Below are 21,543 nucleotides of genomic sequence, written 5' to 3' on the forward strand. Positions count from 1 at the left end.
CCAGAGGGATTCAGTAATTTGGGCAGTGGCATTGAGGTAAGGAAGAGACAAGTACTGACATGGAGAGACAAAATCCCTGTTTAATTCCTTACACAGAGTTTGTGCCTGTTTCACTGACCCTTCAAGGAACAATCACCTGAGATACCATCTAGCAGTCATGATACATTTTAGTTTAGTGATGCTTTCCTCTGCTTTCAGTTTCTTTTATTTTCTTTCTTTTTTCTTTTTTTTTTTTTTTTTAATTCATACCAGGACTATGATGCTATGGTGAAGCTGGTAGAAACACTAGAAATGCTTCCTACCTGTGATCTGGCGGATCAACACAACATTAAATTTCATTATGCTTTTGCGTTAAATCGGTAAGGATGATTGACTGAGGCTGTTTCATTTTATTGCTGTTCCATATGGCTTATATATAAGTTTATAGTGCAGATAATATCAAATTCTTTTCCCTTTCTGCACACGCTGATATTCACCATAGTTAACTTTCCTTAATCCCATGCTTCCTCTGCACCAGGACAGCTTGTAAATTTTGAAATAACTGTTTTCTAACAACCATCGTATTGTCCACAACCTGAAGATCTGTTCCAAAGGCCACCTGAGTAATTGCAAAAGACTCCAGTGGTACCAATGGGTTCTTGGTCAGGCTGAGATTGTTTATTCTGAGTCACTGATCATTCTGAATGTCTTGAAAAGTTTAGCATAATAGAGTTATGGGTGAGTTATTAAAGTAATAGGTAACAAGCTCTGCTTGATCCATGAATACACATTCATACAGCTTCCTTGAAAGGCTGAAAGGTGATCTGGACCCACAGGCATGATGCTAGATTAGGAAGTACAGAAATATTACTGAACTTTTCTAGTTAGCTCCAGATTTCTGTAGTGCCTATGTATAATAGTTACTTCATTTGTAAAGAATTTATATTAAGATTGTATTATAGAAAACAGCTCTCATATAAATGAAATTACATGTAATAATAAAAGCAACTGGTTAAATGCAATTCACATGCTATTAAAAATTGTGACCTGCAATCTAGCTAAAAATTAGGACTGGGCAGTGTGAGAATGGCATATGTGTAAGGGTTTAAGAACTTAATAATAGATCTACAAAAGCAGTTCCTGTGGCATTTTATGGAAAATAGTAATTTGACATTTTCATCAGACTTAGGAGTAACTGCAAAATCATTGCTCAGAAAAATACTGGATAACACTGTGTCAGGATAACACTGTGTCAGTTCTGTGTCGGTTTTCTCACAGCATTTTATAGGTTGTGTTCTTTAAAAAACCCCAAATTTTTCTTGAGCAACCAAATGCAAGGTCATGTACATAAGAACAAAGAATGCAGTACATGCCAACAGGAAAGTTCATAGAAAACAGTGATTTTTGAAAAGGATCTGATGGTTTATTAATGGGCTGAGTGATCATCTGAGTGATGGAGTAGCAAGTAGCTTGAAGTGATCTTTGAAAGAATGTAGTAGTGAGTAATACAGAGTATATGGAGTGCACGATATAGGTGCAACTGATACTGCACATAATTCTAATGTCCATGCTTTTATGACAGCTAGCTATAGTGATGTTTCTTGAAGGATGGAATTAAGCCTATTTAAATTTTTTTTATTAAAAAAGAAAAGAAAAACAGTAAGTGCTGAGAAATGAATTGATTACAATGAGAATTACCTCTGTGAGAAGAAATGTATCAGGTGCCAGACAGTGCCCAAATCTCTCACAGAAACAGATAACTAGACCCATGTTTGGAACCTTAACCCGAATTTAGATGATGATGAAACCTTTTTAATAATAAGAAGGATAAATTATTAATATTTAGATCTTGATACCAAACATATGAATGTAGTTCTACATATAATTCAGCTTATGTAGGGTGGGGTTTTTTTTTAAGACTGGAAGTGAACACTGGGTATCTTGCTTCTCCACTCCTGATATCATAGACAATTAAATCTTAGGTGATTAACCATCTACTGAGTCTGTTAACTTGTTTCGCTGAAGTGTATCTTTCAGAAAATTTTGATCTGAATACATCAAGACAGAGAGAATCCATTTATATAATTTGCAGTTTGCTCTGTTATTTATCATACCTAATGAAAGATAATTTTCTCATTAGGCTATTTAGAAATAAAAGGAAAAAATGCACTTTTGGTATAAAATTTTTAATGTACCACACAAAGCAGTATTTTAAAGTAGAAACCATAAAGTTTTGACATTTCTTTAATTAAATAAATTATAAACCATGTTCTTGTCTGTATAGTAATTATTGTTTTTATTGAATATTATTGTTATTATTGAATGGTTTTCTACCTTTTTTCCCCCAACCCCTAAAAATTGCAGGCTTGATCTTATAAAGCTTCTGAAATTCAAGTCTCCTTAAGATATCCTACTGATGTCTTGAGAAGTGGTTTCAACAAAAAGGATTTGGCCCTATTTTTCAGCAGTTTGTCCCAACTTTTTATTATTTTAGGAATTTGACTCAAGGTGTTTAAATTTGCCAGTAAGAATAATGCTAGGGCCATGCCTTGTCCTTAGGAAAATATCCTGATACGATCATTTTTTAAAACCTTTTGATTTAGATGTGCATAATAAAACTTGCGACCTCCTTTGCTCTCTCTCTCTTTATTTTGAGCAGCATGTGAACATCATGCCATTAAATCTTCTGTTTTGGCAATGCCAGTAGCACCCTGGTAAGAGAAGACAAAATGAATTGCTCATGAACTTGCTTTCCCCATCGACAGGTTTCATTAAATTGATCACTAGTCTGAACCTTCATGACTCTTCTTGTTTAAACTGTTCCCAGAACACACTTCTGTGGAAAAGTTTTTTCAGAAATAAATGACCAGTTTTCCATCAGTAAGAATGCAGAATTTAGCTTCTACAGATGTTTTTGCCTTCTTGAAACAAAATGATGGGCAAAAGTCAAAAGTTAAGACTTGAACGTTTTCAGAACAAGTCCACTTAGTTCAAAATGACCCCTAAAGTGTTGCTTTTAGCATCTTACTGCATGGGATTTTTGAATAATTTCTTTTTTCTGTTTTAAAAACAAATTCTTTTTAGCAAATTCTATCAGAATCTATTTATAAAAATATAGAACAATGTTTTCACTTAATATCCTATTAATTTCAGCACACAGAACAGTATTAATGTTGCTCAGTACAACTGATTGAGCCTACCAGGAACAAAATACATCATAAGCAAAACAGAATTAGCAGCTGTAAGAATATCTGACCCTGCAGAAGTTAATGTTTGCTTAATTTCATTACATTCATTAAGTGTTCCAGAACTGTGATCATAATCAACAGAGAAAGTCATTAATTTATTTCCCTTTGGACTCTGTAACTGATTTCTGTTGGCAATTAATTTCACTTACCATTTTCAAGTCAGTGTCATTCTAGCGCTGCGTAGAGCTAGCAATGTGGCAGGCAAGTGGCAGAGGATTGCTTCTGAGGGCCTTGGGTCTTTGCTGGTACATCAGGCGGACACAAGCCCAATCTGAACCACAACTGTGTGCAGTTCTGGGTCCTAGTTAACAAGTTGTGCTGAGGGAGGGGACAGGGGTGCTCTACTTTAGATTCAGCACCGTTCCAGTCTAGCTGTATGTTGTCTGGTTCAGAGTGAGCAAAGCAAGCCTGGGCCTGCCTGCAGAGTACTGTGCAGAAATGTGCTAAAGCACTTAACTACTGTCCTATGTAGGGGAGGCAGACATTTTCATGCTAATTTCTGGTACCCTGATTCCATAGCAGGTTTTTAAGCACAGCTGCTCTTTTAGATCACCATCTTTCTCCCTGGTTTCCATTTCAGAGCAGACCATTGAGAGCATCTTAGGTTTGTTATCTCTTACGTCTAATAACAGAGGCTGATAAAGGATGCTTGCAATGACAGCCTTGTGTTTGTTTCCAAGCCCAGGCTATCTAAATAGATCACCCTCCTGGCTGCTTGCTTAGAAGTCCCAGGGAGCAAAAGGCCATTCCTCTGCCAGTGTCTTAAGCTGATTAATTTTGATTCCACACACAAGCAGAGCAGAGTGCTCTCTTTTACGGACGTGGGTTGGTGTAAGACGTTGTTCCACATTGCCTCTCAGCTGAGATTTAGGTCTGATTGTATCTCAATTTAGGCATAGAATGAAACACATCTTTAGGTATAAGTTGAGCCCAAATGTGCAACACAAATGTTTTCAATTATTATATTCACAGCTTTGGTGTGAAGTAGGATGCTGTGTAATTGAGAGCTGGGTGTTTCAGATGTAGATGGCTGGTTACTTCAGTCCATGGGTATACCTTGCCTGGAAGGCAAACACTCACTGTGTAAGAAGAAGATGAGGTATGGGAGTTGTCATGAAAGGATATTCTCAAAGTTCCAGATTCTTGAAAGCTAAGAAATTTCTGAATTAAGGTTGCCATTTTATCTCCTCTGTTTTAAATATGTGTCTAACTGAAGGTTGTCTGATTTTTTTCCTTGAGAGCTTTGCATTGTGTGGTGCATGGGAACAATTGGAGGACAGCTGGTCAGTATCTTAACATTTTGTGTAGATCTGCTTGTTGAAGGTATAACAGTGCCATATGATAAATAAATACACGTTTAGTATATGTCACAACACTCCACCCCACACATGAAGTATTATTAGTTCCTTATGGGTCCTTTTATATTTATTGTTGCAGTACCTGAGTACTTTATCACCGTATCACAGAGAAATAAATCAATGGTGTTCACTTACTTTTACAGATATGGAACTAACATGCAGTTACATGAAGTCCGGTAATTAAAGGTTCTCAAACTGAGGTGTCTACAGTGTGATTTGTCTTTTGAAGTATAAAGCATGATGAAACATATTTCAGAACCTCATTGTCTTCAACAATAAATGTAAATGCACCTTTACTAGTTAGTCTTCAGGCTCTCAAGCTAGTGCTCCTATAAAATGAGGACTGCACATTTCTGTGGTAAGTCTTTGGGTGAAGAGACCTGTGTAAAGCTAGAAGACAAGTCATGCAGGATGGCCTCCAGCTGCCTCAGGTGTACGGTTGTCCTTTCTCCTGCAGCTCCCAGCCTCTACTCTACCTGCATCCCAACTCCTGAGGCAGGGGCCTCAACACCAATAGTGAGTGAAAGTCCATAGCAGAACTTCACAGTAAACCAGCTCTTGTATGAGATGACCAGTACTCATGTTTCCTTTAATCAAAACAAACAAACCAACCAACCAAAACCCACACAACCCCCCTCCTTGATCACACAGTATGATTTTATATTGGCAAGTACACATATGGGACCTGAATTTATGTTGTAATGATGACCTGAATTTATGTTTTTTTCTGAAATTTTGAGGTTTTTGCAGTTTTAAAGAGTGTTCCTGTGTGTTATGCCATGGTTTGCATGTCACTATGCTGATCACTTTTGTCCCCTGTGCTTTCCTGTGTGAGTCACAGCTATAGTTCAAGGGATTGACTTAGGTTAATACTGCTTCCCTTAGGACCTGGCTCTTGCCAGATGAGCTCTTTCATGTACTGCTCTTATAGCTGAGGTCTGCCGAGTGCTTTTATTGATTAATTTCTAGATTCACACAGAGGAGCTGGTCAATGATCCATTTTTTGTGGAAGCTTTCACCCTGGGATTTGATGTCTTAACAGAATCTGAATGTGTGAACACATCCAGCTACCCCTCCAATAATTAGTTTGCACGAATATCTAGTGCAATGCCTCTCTTAATTAATGACAAGAAGGTAGAGATACTACCTGCATGTATGGCATGGTGTTAAAACTGGTTCTCTAGTATTACAGCTTTTTTCTTCCCCCCTTTTTTTTTAATTAAAAGCCCCCAAGATTCTTCTCAAGGGATATGAACATATAAAGTGATTTAATATGCTTTATTAATGTATCATATATGCATGTATTCATGCCTTTTGTGTTTGGAATCACAACATTTCGATGTTTTAAAGTATCGCATGGATTAATTATAAGCAGCAGTTACATTTTTGATCCATCTGGGAAAAAAACCAAACCAAACAAACAGTGAAAGAAGATCTTAAAGTGTTTGGGTTTTTTTTTTTAAACCTACTGTTGTTTTCCAGCAAGTCTTTTGTAGAAAACAATAACTGATATCACATTAAAAAAAAAAAAAGTTTATAGAATATCTTCTCTTGTTTTAGAGTAAAATGAACCATTTCCTATTCTGTGTTTTATATTGCTTCAAGTTATCTAAAAGCATTGAGCAAGTCAGAGGAGCAGTACAAATCATGATCAAAGCCAGTGGGACAGAAAAGTTTAGCAATCAATTTCTCTGAATTTTACTTGCTTGTAACCAGGTTAAGAGAATAATAAAAAAGGGTGTTTGTTCTTTATTGTTTTATTTCCTGTTGCTGTAGTATATATATAGTGGATAGATAAATTACAGATATTTTTAGTTAATTCAAATGCTAAGTGTGCTTGTCAGCTGGCTGTTTGCTTAGGACTTACTTCACTAATTTAGGGCTGCACAGCAAAGTTTTTGATGATTCAGAGTACACTTATGTTTGAGTATTTTGCAGTTGGCCTTATTTACCAGGACTGCAGTTACCAAGTTCTGGAAGCTTGCAGAGGCCAAAGGGTATGCCAAATTCCGTTCAAAACAGAGTGGATTTAAAACCAAACCCAGCCCTGGCATGAGGCCAGAGCTGTGAAAATTTCAGTCTCTTTCCAGGTTCTATCTTCACTTATATTAAAGATGAGGGCAGCTGCGGTCACTATTATTTAACTCAGCATGCTGTGTTTTAACAAGCAACATATTCCAGTACAACAATAAAAAAAGGCAATTAGTAAGTGAAGGACGTAACAGGGTGCAAGTAGAAAATCACTAGTAATTGTGAATAATAGTAGCCATAGGAAATTATTCCCATTGAAAAACACTGGGTTATTTAAAATGTTCTGTTCTGCGGTTTACTCAGATTTAGTAAAATCACATCATGGCGTTCCTCATTTTATGTGAATGGCTTGCATGACGCACCTGAAGTGTAAATGAGGGGGGAAAAAAAGCTGTTTTTTTCATTGTCATATCTAACTGGAGACTTGCAAATTTAGTTTCGGTCTCAGAGCCCAATTTAGGGTCTTGTTTTCCTCATTCAGTGTTTCAAATATTGAAGGTTCTACAATCAAATTGCAGCCTCAATGAATGTGTCTTAACTCACAAATTAGTTTCTTGATTTAAGTGAGAGTGCAAATGTAATAACTCTAATTCAAGTTAGTTGTATTACTCAATAATTAAGAATTTTTTAAAAGATCTTTTTTGTTGTAGGTTTCTGTACAGTTAGTATCAGTTCAGATCATCTGCTATGGAGTCATTAAGCCATACTTAACTAACAGTGTCCTATTTTTATACAAGAAAATTAAAAATGCATATTTTATTATTAATTACATATTGCTGTAAACAAAGGTATTGTACATGATAATAAGTGAACACAGTATTGTATATGAAGACCAGTTATTTTATAAAAGGCTGTGTTTACACTAACCAATTAAGTTGTGTCACTGATTTCCTCTGCAATGTGACAGTGAGACCAGGGATTTTTTTAATCGTAATATGTGAAGTAAATTATTGATAGCTGCTTCAGGGCTGAAATCAGAAGATAAACAAGATTCATATAGAAATAGAGTGGAAAAAGCAGGTTACTCTTTTTGAATGTACTATTCTATGGGAAATGTTTTCAGAATTGTTTGTTATGGTTTGATTTATTCCCCTGTGAATTGCTCTTCAAGAAATGTTTGCTTATAGAGACCTTAAAATAATAAAAGATCAAGTCAATAAATCAACATGAAATATAAAGGAAGCCAAAGGTGAATTCCCTTGAGCGAATTACTTTTCACTGACATATGGTTTTCTGTAGTATATAGTCTTGTCCAGCTAGACAGATGGAAGCAAGCCATACGAGGGAAGATGTGAACAAAAAGGTGAAAAAAAAGATTATATCAGCTGTTACTTTCAAAGTGAGCTAATTCTTGTCCCAGTGAAATCCATGCTGTTCCTGTTAACTTCGTTGGACAAAGATCTGGTTCACAGAGTGTAGTTCTGGCTCTTTAACCATGCTAATGCTTTAAAGCTGGTAAAACCATTCTGTGACGCAGGAAGAATTTTTGTTTTAGAGATATTTAAAACTAGGACTCCTTATAATGACTGCAGTGGAGAGAAGGATTCAGAGAAGGGAATGGATTTGAGGGGGAAAAAAGAAGCTATGAAATCAAAAAGAAAGAAAAAAAGATAATTTGATTTTTGCTGTAAGGCAGTGTTATTCCAGGTGAGAGGCTGTGATATGAATATCATTTCTGGATGATGTTTGAGAGGTAGGGGAGAGAAACAGCATGAGGATGGCCTTACTGTCTCAGGGCATAGTTCCTTCTAGTCTAGATTCCTGTCTCTGACAGTGATCAGCAGCACATACCCGGGGAAGAGTATAAAACAGGAAAATGCATAGCGATAGATCTCCCTAAATATTCCCACTGCTTCCACCAACTTGTGGCTCAGGGACTTCCTCAGACAGCAGTGGTAATTTTTGTGTTTGTCAAGTAAATTTGGGAAGGGAAAAGGAGGATAGATTTGTAAAGAGATTCTGCTTTCTGCAAATGATGATTAATTGCTGTTTTTGTAACCTCTCTCCATTAGTACAAACTCAGAGAAAACTTGAACAAACTGAAGCAAACCTCAACAAATTATTCTTGCACTTTGAATGGGGAGAGGCTTAGAGGACTGTGGGGGTGGTGGATGGGGATAGGACTGATTTGTGCGGGGAGTGTTTCTGGTGCCGTTAGCAGTTTATGGATTTTCAATCTGAGAATATCTCAGATCCCTTACATATCAGTAGCTACAGAGGACGCTGTGAGTATGACACAAGGAAAGAGCATGAGCACATGAGCGTATGCTTTAGGACCTACTGCTTGGTGGTGTAGTTGTTGCCCCATGGAAATAAGCAAACATGTCTCAGCAGCATAGAGTACCTCTGGGCTTCTAAATCCAAGCCACAATTCCAGTGACTGGAGTTGCCAAGTTATGGAACAGCAGCTTCTTTCTGAGAGGGAGAGGAGAGTGTGAAGAAGTGGGGATGGGGCAGAGAGAGATGGAAAAAAATCCTGTCATAACTTAGTAGTAGAAAGTTTTTAAATGTATTGTGCTTTTTGAAAGAAGCGATATTGGTTCATTTTACAACTTGTCCCTTGGCTTCAGAGGAAAGTGTTTGCATTGAATACCTCTCATTATGAATAAGAATGTCTGACTCCAACCCTGGGTTAAGACAAAATACGACAGCGGGATGGGGTGGAGAGCAGCAAACTAGAACATGTGGTACAGAACTGAAGTTGCACTGTAGCTTGACCACACCTCAGTTCTGCTTGTTCAGTATACGTATGTATATGCCCATGCTTAAAAATTTATTTTTATTACGTGCCAAGCTGTTTTCATCAGGCTTGTAGCCCTACAGAGTGATTCAGAGAGGTAAAAGAGGAGTGGATAGTTGGACAGGATGGGGAGACAGATAAAAGAGGCTTGTGTAGACCGGGAAGTGAGAAGACTGGTTTTGTGATTAAAGAAACACGGTAGAGTAAGCGGACAGGTAAATCATGTGGCAGTACTGCAATGAGCAAATTAGCACATTGGCAGAGGAATCAATGAGCAGTTTCTGGAGGATGCAAACTATCAGGCAAAACTAAACTGGCAACAGAACACTGAGACTAATGGAAGTGATTAGAGGCTATAAAGGTGTCCTGCAGGACAACATTTTTTTTTTTTTAGGAAAAAAAGATCTCTATATAGTAATTTCTGTCTGAAAAGCCTTAGTTAATTGAAGCCTTTTCATACAGAAACCATTCCATACCATTGATAGTTCTCTCTGATTTTTTTTCCTAATGCTAATGATTTAGTTTCTTTTTCAAATACAGCCCAAAACTGTACATAGTACTGAAGATTAGTGTGCTGGGGATTTGTAAAAAGGCATCATGTTGTTTTTAATTTTTACTCTCCCTCCATTTCCTTTTCATTCCTAGTATTTTGCTGGGGGTGGGGTGGATTTTGACAGTGTTTTATTGAGCACTTGCGTAATTGCCCTAGTATTTAGAAACAGCTCGAAGATCTCCTTCCTCTCTGTCAGTAGCTTTTGCAGTTATCGTGTTCATGTAATTTAGACTGTTTTTCTCTGGTTTCTGTGCAAGTTTTCGCAAGACAAGATTTGTAGGGAGAGAATTAAAATGTGCTAACAAAGAAACCAGTGGGGAAAAAAATAGTATTATTAACAGGTTTCCCAAGGCATGTGCTTTGTTTTAGTATAGTTTCTAAATAAACTGTAGTAGTATTCTTTTTTCTAGCTCATTTACCATTAAAATATATATAAATGTAGAACTGTATTTTGAAAGAATTTTCGGATTCTTATTAGTGCTTTTAAAAACTACTCCCCCAAACCCAGACAAATGATAAAGAATAACTCATATTTTCACTGCATGTGTATGTGGACTTGTTTAAGGTAGGATGCATCTTATCAGACATGGAGAGGCTAATGGATTGTATGTTGAAGAGCTCCAATGAAAAATGCCTATTTCAAAATTGTATTTCATTCCCAAAGTGACTAGTTTGTGTGATACCATGAGGAACATATGTATTTGAGTGCAAGCTGGCCTGTAATTAAGGAGCAGTAAAATGAACTGGTAGGGTCCTTTCTGTAGCAGCCTATTGGGATTCTGCTCTGGCCTTGAGGGTTTAAGGTAGTCTCTTTTACTGTATTGGTAACACCACAGACCTGTTTCAAGACACCCTGAAACAAATTATAAGCTGTCAGACATGCAGATCTGACAGTGTGGGGTATGAAAGAAGAGGTGAAAAATCTGTCTTGGTCCAGCATAACAGGTTCTGCATGTTATCAAATAGTAGTATATTTTCATATTGGCTTAGAGAAGTTGTTTGTAGCCTAAATTATGTGATTTTACTGTTGTTTTTTTTTTTCTTGGTTAGCCCTCTCTTTTGGGGATTGCTTTAGAAGGCGATAGCTGTTCCCAAATTTGTAGACTATTGTAATTGGTATGTTGGGTTTGTATTGCTCAATGGGCATCAAATTATGTTGTGAAAAACAGAGTTTAATATAAAGGTATCTAAACTGATTTTTTTTAATAATACCCTGTTAGGTTAGTATATACTTGTCATGTTTTTTTTGATGAAATGAAAATTTTGTTTATTTAATATATTTTTAACAATGATTTTTTCCTTATCTTACCTTTAGAAGCCTTTAACTTTATTTTGAATCCTCTAGTACACTGTTTATTTAGGGCTTGGTCCTTTGAAATGCTCCTAGTATTGTATTTGGTGTGTACAGATTCATCCTTTGATGTCCAGAAGTCTTAATCTGCACAGTGTCCTTTTTTAAGCAGGGTCTTCTTCTATGCATTGTATTTCTTCTTTAAAGTTATGCTTTTTCAATCAGTACATAACACCTCTTAATATCATTAATATTTAACCTGTTTTCATACAAGGCAGTGTTGAGTCAAAATTTGTCTTGTCTGGGAAGCAGTGATTTTTTAATTTTCTTTTTTTCATGTGAAAGTGCTGTAAATTAGGTACTACTTGTGCATTTCTTGTATCTTCCACAAAGGCTTGAACATGACAACTTCTGTCACCATGTTACACATGACCTAGGACCTGTTTGACTTTTGTTTTAGAGCCTAATTTTGTTCTAAGGTCTGTTTACTCAATTTTCTCTGTGTTCGTATTAACAACAGTGAAACTTGGGTACTATTACTGAGAGAATCTGGTTAGTTCAGAAGAAGTTTGGTTAGAGCATGCTGATCTGTGCAATGGATCTACCCCTGCACTTTTTAACTTCTGTTTATGTCTTGTAAAACTGAAAAAAGATACTAACTTTCACCTTGTGTGCTCATTAGAGAAGACCAGTATTAATTTCAGAACAACAGTTGATCTGAAGAAAAAATGCTTTAAAAAATGTTCAAGTACTTGCTGTGAAAGTTTACACTCTGCTAGTGACATAAAAGGCAGGATAAAGCCTGCACAACTTGCTACAAATCTGTTTAATCTCATTAGTTGTTCTCCATCACCTAACATGCACAGAAGTGTGAATTTTGCTACAGATGTGTTGTTATTGGTCTTACTGCATCAGAGGGTTACTTAAGGAACTGAGCTACTTTACAGTAAATATTAATCTTTTCAGGGCATGCAAATAATAAATTTGATGGAAACCATTATCTGCTACTGGTATTGCTGACAAAGTAATCATAGTACTTGTGCTTAAGCCTATTCCTGGATACCTAGGGTAGGGATCAGAAAATTGTAAACAGTTTTGAAAAGGAGTTGGTAAATATTTTAAATCTGTCTGGTGATTAAAAAATGTCTTGAAGAGGCTATTAAACTCTTAAGCTGTGTTGCAAATAGACATTTTTGTTTGCTCTAAGTGACTTTTTGCAGTTAATATTGAATTCTAAACTTACAAAAATGGCAAAGGGAGGCAAAAATTCTGATGTGTTTAATAATAGTAAGGAATGAAAATGTTACTTAATCGCTGATTTCTTATTGATATGATTGTTAAATATTTGTCAAAAGAAGCTGTATGATAGCTGTTAGTTTTCCAAATTTTTCTCTAATCTGAAGAATTTTAATTAAGAAAGAAATGCAGTTCAGTTTTGCCCTTTTATTCTTGTTGTAATTCAAAGGCCCTGTGTTGACCTTCACTATTCTTTTGTCTAAAATAGGATTGACCTGGCTTCTCCTGTACTTAGTATTGCCTGGTATTGGTCATAGCCGAATGAGCTGTCAGCTTGAATGCTGAAAATGGCCAGTTTTGTTAAGTATTGTCAGGAATGATCACTAAACAAGCACTTGTTTCCTGTTGCAGGATGTGCAGAGTCTGTCTGCTTATACAGGGAGAAATCAAGTTACATGGCCCATTTATTTCATAGAGGAGTTCTGCGCTTAAATCAGTTCTGATGTGTGCTAGAAGTAGAGCCCCATGATAGGAGAATACATTTGTTTTTTATCAATCAACCAACAATCATAAATCAATCTAAATAAAGTCAAATCTGTATATAGTCTATATAAAGTCAAATCTGTAATGATGGATAGGTTGGGGGACAGATGGGGGAGAATATTATTCCACCATCTTGCAGTTACTGTTTCAGCTCTGAACTCATTTATTTTATTCTCTGTATTTGATTTCAGAAGAAATAATGCAGGTGACAGAGAGAAGGCACTACAAGTTATGCTTCAAGTCCTGCAGACATGTGATCACCCTGCTCCAGATATGTTTTGCTTATGTGGGAGGATCTACAAGGATATGTTTCTTGATTCTGACTGTAAAGATACCAATAGTCGAGATCATGCCATTGAATGGTAATAGAAAAAAAAACCAAAATAGCTATTCTAAAAAGTTTTCAGACTTTTACTTCTGGTTATGAAAAGCAGGGCTGTAAGAATTAGAAGATAATCGATTTGCTTACCTCTTGTTTTCAGGGTCCTGTTTGAGTAATTGGTGTACTGAGCACCAGATCTTTGGATATGTGTTTCCTTGCTTCTCTCTTTAGATGATCATGAGTATAGAATGATACACTTAGTTTATTGGGAGGGGACAATGATTCACCCATGTCTTTGTAGAGAAAATATACAATTAATCTGCTTCAAGGCCAAAATGAAGTACAAGTGAGATCATGGGACTTACGTTGGTCGTCTGTGCAAGGATGGTTTCCACACTGGATCCCCAGAAAATGTAATGATCCACTGTATATAAGGAAAAATATTGATAAACTGGATTATGAATTTTCTTAAGACAGTAAGGCATGCATGTGCACACAGGCTCTCACTGACATACTCTTCACATAGGTATGTTTGTATAATCATACAAACTACTGCTGAGTACAATAATGTTAACAATGTGGGCTTGTACTGTAGCTGTGAAATACTCCCCCCTCTCTCTCTCCCCCCCCCCCCCCCCAATCACCTCAACATGCTTAGTGCAACATGGATGGGTAGTAGTGAACTTAGAAGCTTCAGATGGATCTCTTCATACTGCACCAGCTAGTGGTGGGCATTCAGCCTTTGTCAGTTGTGTCTCAGTTACCTTTAATGACTGTGAAGCTTTAAAACAAAGGTCTTGGAGCTTTTTCTTAAAACTTGCACTGAAGACTAATATTTTCATTGCCTTTCTCATATGAATAATATAATTAAATTAGGTTCTATTGTATTTAAGAGTTTTGCAGTAACCAGTTTGTTTTATTTTCACAAAACTACACAAGGTGGCAGGACATAAAACTAAGCAGAAGTTTTTCTTTCTCACCATAAGACAAAAAGCTACTTTCTTTCAAGTGCTCTTTGCAAAGAGTGCCATTGGTACCAACTAGCCATACAGTCCTTACAGTGAATTAATAGCTTAAAATACCTACCAAAACTTTGCAGTATGTCAATTCTTCTATACACTTGACTCTTCTCTGCAGGTATCGCAAAGGATTTGAACTCCAGTCAACTCTGTATTCTGGAATTAACCTTGCAGTTTTGCTACTTGTTGCAGGACAACAGTTTGAAAGCTCAATGGAACTGAGAAAAATAGGTAAATAGTCACACACAGTGTCACAGACAAGTTTTTTGACTCTCTCCCTATGCAGAAAACAAAATGCTTATAGTGATGAGTTGCATAGACAGAAAGGCGGTTCAGGCTTTTTAGTGGCGGCTCCTGGATGGCAGTCTGAAACACAGCGATCTTGGAGGACCATTATTCTCCTTGTTGCTTTGGAGCAGCTTACTAGTAACTTGTCCCATTTTAAAGGGTCCCAGAGATGGGAGAGGAACAAGGAAGGACCAACTTCAGCACCATCTGCAAACTGCCTTTACTGCACCACAGAGATTATCCATTGCATAGCCCAGGGGACAAAGACAGAAGGGGTGGAGTGTGGCCCAGCTCTCCTCAGGGAGCCGGAGGAGGATCCACAGGGCTTCTGTTGTCCCTGGACTGAGAGATCCACAGCAAGTATTGCCTGTAAGGACCTACCACGACAGTAACTAGTTGTCTTCATAGATTCACATCTTCCATGTAGGTCCTAACTAAAACGTACCACTATACGTCTGAAAAGAAATCATATGATAGAAACAGATATACAATTCTTCCTAGAAAGATAATAGTTGAAAATTATATTTGGAATCAGATCCATTCTGAAACACATGCTTGAACCTTAAAGGGGAAGAATGCAAAGATGGCTTTAAATCATCCCCCTGACCTTACCCTTGGGTGGACTTGCATAAGCCTCTAGCTGTTGATCTTGTGTAGTAGATGCAGATCTTGAGGACGCAGAGATACGCAGCTTTCACTGAGAACTGGCAGGCAGATAGCCCAGACAGATAGCACAATAGGTTTTTCAACACTGTGTGTGGTAGGAGTTCTGGCTGTCTGAACTGTATTTGGGATGTTATTTGCAGACCCAGCCTTTGTGTTGGGCAGTGTTTTTTTTCTGGGGAAAACTTGCTTCACTTTATTTTTATCGCTAATGCTTAATTAAGTCTTATTCATTTTTTACTAATAGACTTATTAAAAAAACACTTATTAGTGTTTTGCTAATAGAAAAATACATTTTTTAATTGAAATTTTACAGGTGTACGGTTAAACAGTTTATTGGGAAGAAAAGGAAGCCTAGAAAAAATGAACAATTACTGGGATGTGGGACAATTCTTCAGTGTGAGCATGCTGGCTAATGATGTTGGTAAAGCAGTACAAGCAGCAGAGAAACTTTTTAAGCTGAAACCTCCAATGTGGTATGTGGTAGAAGGCTGTACCTCAAGTGCCCAACTATGGGGAAATACACAAATTAAAAAAAATCTTGTAGTCACTTGGATAACAACTGGATTTTTCCATCTTAGATTGTTTGTAACTTTGACTTTATACTGTTCTTTTATTTTGGGAAGGAAGGGGGGAGGTAAGAAACTAAGTTACCCATCACTCTTGGGTTTATATCCCATTGAAGCACATCTTTTGTAAGAAAGATTTTGGAAATTATTGATGATTCCTTGTGAAACGATTGTGAAAAGATTGTGAAACCATTATTTTCAGAGTTTAGCTAGCTGCTGCTTCCCTCATCGACCATCTTCTAGCTCATAATATCCTGTCTAATCACCATGTAACTACTCTCATAACTATACCCTTTTGCAAAAAGATCTTGTTCATGAAGATCCATGTGAACTTATGACTTAAGGTTTTGACTAAACTTGCTATTCTTTCCAGAAATCTGTAAAAATCAACACAATCATTTCTGTTACAGTAGCTTTTAAAGTAAAATAATTTTGCAGTTAATTTTTTGGATGTATACCTCAGTTAAGTGGTTTTAGAATCTGGTCAAATTTTGTTTTCTCTCTGTTAACTCACTAATTCAATACATTCTAGGTACTTGAAATCATTAGTTCAGAATCTGATGTTAATTCAGCGTTTCAAGAAACTCACGATAGAACATTCTCCTAGACAAGAAAGATTGACTTTCTGGCTAGATATAATTTTTGAGGCAACGAAAGAAACAACTAATGGACTGAGATTTCCAGTAAGATGTTATGTCCAAACAATTTTTGTATGTCTTATGTTTCTGGATAGGATATAACAAGAATTTGAACACTCTAAACACAATATTTACATACTTAACTGTCTGTTATTTCATTGCATGAACCAAAACCCTATATTCTGCTAATCTTTACTCTATAAAAAAACATTTAACCCACCACCGTAAAAGCATTCTAAGAAATTCTTGTGATAACACTGTTTTGTTGTACATAGGAACACAGCCTCTTCCTGCCCTGTCTTGTCCTTCTCTCTCCCCCTGGAAATTTTTTAGGCCTTAATTTGAGATTACCCGTTGTCTACATCAGAGCATCTGAAGATACTGTTGTGTATTAGCTGCTGTTTTATTAAGGAAAAATGTTCTCTCTCTTCAGGTTTTGGTGATAGAACCAACTAAAGTCTACCAGCCTGCGTATGTTTCAATCAACAATGAAGCTGAGGAGAGATCTCTCTCTTTGTGGCATGTCTCTCCCACTGAAATGGTAAAATTACTAGCAGATGTGTTTCATGTATGCAGATTCATTGTGCTTAAAGTCACTCTTTTACATGTAGATTTTGGAGCACTTTACAATCATTTGAAGTTTGCTACATTTCTGTGATGCACAAGCCTCAATATCTATTTCGTGCAGATACGAAAGTTGACTTTTTACAGAGAAAGTAGAAGGAGGGACCATGATTAGAACTCAAGTGGTTTTCACCTCTAGTTCAGATTTCACTTGACCGTGTCTCTTAGAAGCACTTGGGTTATTTGGTCTGCTCATAATATTTCTCATTATAATTGTGTGATTTTTATTAAGATGCAGCTCAAAGCTCGATAAAAAGTAAAGATAAAGCCCAGTATTGTGTTTGATGTTTTAGAAATTTTTTAAATTTTACAATTATAAGATTGAAAACTAGAAAAAATGGCAGTCTGTGACAAATAAGTGTCAAGAGATTAAATATTTGGTGTCGTGGATTATTGGATAAAGCACAAGAGATTAGGAATGGAGTAGACACAGTTATAGACAGTGTAATCTCTTAAAAATGAGAAATAATTTCAGTTTCACACTGAAAGACTTGAAATCTGGAATGTATTTCACCACCTCTTCATATCAGAACAACATAGCTGGAGAATAGTCTAAAAACGTAGAGAGGCAAAGTGTGGAAAAGAAGTACGTAAGAGCAAGAGAAGACCACAAAATTACCTGGATCTGTGAACTTCTTTTCCAGTACACTGTTCTACTTCACTACTTGGAGTGAATGTGTCTGACACAACTTTACTTTATGGAACAAATTCTTCGTGCATATCTGGCAGTCCTAAATAAGATCCAGCTATTACCTAGAGATTTATGGAGGGCTACAGTTCTAGCCACAGACTGTCCTTCCTCTGCTTTGCCCTGTGCTCCCTGGGCCAGAGATGTTGGCTCAATACCTCTTAGGAAGATGTATGATGTTTCCTTTCCCTTTGAGCCTAGTAGGGCATGGACTGCTCCATGTTTAATATGAAATGTTGATGTATTGAGTGAAAACATAATGTCTGGTAAATTGTACTTCAAGATTTATTCTTCAAATTTAATTTTACATGAGTAAATGTGGTCTTTACTTCTACTCTGTGTCACTTATATTAATTTTCCCTCAAGTGAGTAAAACAGCAATGTATGGCCTTTCTTACCTATACATTAATCCTATTTGAAACTGGGGGGTAGGGGTGGTGGTGATGGGGGGGGGGGGTTGTTAAAGAAAGGAAAAGAGACATGTTGGAAAAACTTTGTTTTGCTTACCATGTTGTGACTTTGTTTTCAATAGTAAGTCAAGGTTAAACTGTGGTTGCTTATACCTCTTTGTTCTTTACAGAAACAGATTCATGAATGGAATTTTACAGCTTCTTCCATCAGGGGAATAAGGTTTGTGTGTCAGAAAACAGTTAAATGGTTTTTTTTGTTTATGTTTTATATTTCCCTTAAGTGGGAAATCTAGATTCTGCCTTAAATCTCTGCTTTGCATTTCTTATTATAAAAGCTTGTTCTGTCCAACCTGCCTTGAAATGTCAACACAAAAGAGTTTGCCTCTCCATGCATGGGCAGAGCTGTATGTTTCTCATAGAAATATTTATCTAAGGGGGGTGTGTGGGTGTGTATGTTCTCTGGTAGACTTCCCTGTTTTCAATTGTGTACCTGCTTTTTACATATTTTTCTAAATTTTTCAGTGAAGTTATTGCCATCTCTGCATTTAAAAACATGGAGGACAGAAGGAAAGAAGAGCCTATAGCTCTTCTGCTTCCTTCCATAAGTGAAAGAACAGTTTGTCTGTTTTCCTTTAAGAAAAGGAAACCATGGTACCTCTTTTCTGTTTGGAATTCAGAAATGTTTCTGATATGGCTCTATCTAAAAACCTACTAGCTAAAACTTGGATTATTAGAGAAATGTTAAATGAGGTATGGACATAGTTTGTGCTCAGGAAAGAATTCTTGAGCTGGAAGGAGACTACTAGTGGAGTTTCTCAAGGACTAGCCTTTAAACAGTTAAAGTAGTTCCATTTTGTGATGCCTAGATTAATGAAAACATTAGTCACAAGTAAATGGGTCCACATATTAGTACAAAAGAAGATCAGAATATTATATAGAAAGAACAGGATTGTTCTAAGAACTGAAAGGCTTGAAAAGAATCACATTTGATATTAACAGCTGCAAAATACATTACTACATTGAGAAGCTAGCTTATATATCTTAAATTGGGCTACTTTCCTGCTGGAAAGGTGAGAGACAGAACAAGAGAAGAGGAAACAAAATGAAACCTATCTGTACAGCCTGGCAGTGAGTCTATGGCATTCTTGCTCTCTGCATTATGCAGGCTCTAGCTAAGAATCAGAAGAGCCCTAAGCACAGGGAACGTGAGGTGGGCTTTTGCCTTCTCTCTGAGTTGGTGAATCAGGACTTTCTAGGGATGAAAATGGCTGTTGTCTGGGGCCACTTGTGTGGGTGCATAAACTTAAGTGCTTGAAAAACTTTCTGATTCAAGTACAAGCATAAATTTAGATACCTAATGGGTTCTGTAGTTCTCAAAGCAGAGGGTTTCTGGGCCATGATTTTGACCATAAGCACCTAAGTTTTAGGTCCCAAGATCTGTCTTCTCTGAACTTGTATAATTTCCTTAACCAAATAAGCTCAGTGAAAAATATTTCTCTGAATAAAGTGAGTGATGAAAGCCTACGGTTGTGGTTTTGAACATAGATTCTACCATAACTTCAGTATTTTCTTCTAAAAGAAGCAGGTTTTGGTTTAAATGAATTCAATGTGATACTTTGTTTTTCTACTCCAGTGCAATGTGAGTGGATGTGAAGTTGTCATTACTGAAGTCTGTGGAGCTGATTGAGCATAACTTAGCATAACATTTCTGAAACGTATTAATTACCTTCAGTCAACACATTGCACAGAAATTAATCTTTGAGAAAGATAACTTTTAATTAAATAGAAGCAAGCAATTAATTTGCTTCAATTCTTAATCACTCCTGGGGATTACAAAGCTCAAAGAGGCAATCTTTTTAAACTTAGTGGAATTAGATGTTTGCTTTGTATGTGACAACTCGCAATTGCTATGCTTTTGAAACTGCATTAGTTTTAGTAAAAAAATGTAGTGGTCTCAGTTAACTTATACTCTGTCAAAACCCTTACACTGTACTTACGCTAACCAGTTCATCTTATATACCACATGCATTACACTGTTTATAATACAGTATTGTTATTTAGATACTGTCTTCTCTATCCTATATTTGCCCTTGGAAGAATCATCTTGCTTTGTCTCTTAGTTCTCGTGTCAGGTTAATCCACCTTGCTACACTAGAAATTGCTATACCAGAACCAAGCTACAGATTGGCATAGTGTATTGCCACATATTTCAAAAAAAATCTGGCAAAATTCTAATTTTTTGGAACATTTGTCCATGTAACCCTTAATGATGCTGCAGCAAGTTGAACTTAAAACATTCTGCAACTTTACTATAGTCTACTGTCATGTGTTTTAACTAACTGGCTCAACAGAGGCTAATCAAGATCTTAGAGTATGACTAAACAAATCAGGCAAGAATCTAACCAATTTTATTAATTTAATGCACAAAAATAATGACAATACCTTAACAAGCATAACAACTTGGCATTTATGTAGAATAATACTGAAGTACAAGTGTTTGGAATGATATGAGATGAATTCCTAGATTTATTTTCATATTGATATATGTTTTATGGCCTCTTCGCTTTTTGCTTCAGTGCATTTAGATGGGAAATATGTGACACTGGCAAGAGAGAATATGCAATAAATAATCACTTTGTCAGAATTATTGCTGCAGTTTGGAGTAAGTATTGGTCATCCCAAAACTTGTTTATCAGTATTAAGGCCATAAAATTATATACTGTGAAGGATCTGCTACATTGTAGGTATTTCCCAGTTCAGTTTTACTGTAAGAGTAATGGAATTATAAAAACCAGAAATCCTTGTCAAGCTTAAAAGGAAGGCTTTCCTGATAGTTAGATTAGTGTCAAAGCAATTCACTTTCCATTGAGGTGTCATCAAATATCAAGAAATCTGATGGAACTGTGTAAAAATGGAAGGGGAAGTGAACAACGAACAAACCTCAAAATGCTTCAGACAAATGAGCATTTTACAAAAGTAAGCAGTAGCATAATTATTTTTCAAACTGGCTATAGGATTATAGAATATATAAATAAACTCAAAGCTTCTAGTCATAAGGAGAATAAATATAATCGCATGCTACACCTCTGAGGTAATTAACTGTGAAAGAGGTGTTTGCTAAGTGTTTGTAATTTTAAAAAAAATAACTCCTCCTTACTCTATTTCTTCTAATAGTTACATCAAAAATAATCTTTTCTTAATGTGAATTTTTCAGTATTTCCAAGTTTGATGAACGATGTTGTTTTCTTTATGTCCATGACAACTCAGATGACTTTCAAATCTACTTTTCTACAGAAAACCAGTGCAGTAGGTGAGTTCAGTTTGTGTGGGTATTGCATGTGAA

The 21,543-nt window shown here is 36.4% G+C and overlaps 1 protein-coding gene across 3 annotated transcripts in view; it reads left to right on the forward strand.

Annotated features, from left to right (window-relative positions):
* MAP3K15 (mitogen-activated protein kinase kinase kinase 15) overlaps positions 1–21,543 on the forward strand; it is a 95,782-nt gene that overhangs the window by 44,167 nt on the left and 30,072 nt on the right. For all 3 annotated transcript variants that reach the window (XM_074814696.1, XM_074814697.1, XM_074814698.1), the window contains 8 exons: positions 253–359; positions 13,171–13,341; positions 14,439–14,551; positions 15,588–15,747; positions 16,373–16,523; positions 16,912–17,019; positions 18,371–18,420; positions 21,415–21,510. In XM_074814696.1, coding sequence (XP_074670797.1) covers positions 253–359; positions 13,171–13,341; positions 14,439–14,551; positions 15,588–15,747; positions 16,373–16,523; positions 16,912–17,019; positions 18,371–18,420; positions 21,415–21,510 — 956 coding nt within the window. The remainder of the gene's footprint in view (positions 1–252; positions 360–13,170; positions 13,342–14,438; positions 14,552–15,587; positions 15,748–16,372; positions 16,524–16,911; positions 17,020–18,370; positions 18,421–21,414; positions 21,511–21,543) is intronic.

Source organism: Strix aluco, chromosome 2 (genome assembly GCF_031877795.1).
Source record: "Strix aluco isolate bStrAlu1 chromosome 2, bStrAlu1.hap1, whole genome shotgun sequence".
NCBI lineage: Eukaryota > Metazoa > Chordata > Aves > Strigiformes > Strigidae > Strix > Strix aluco.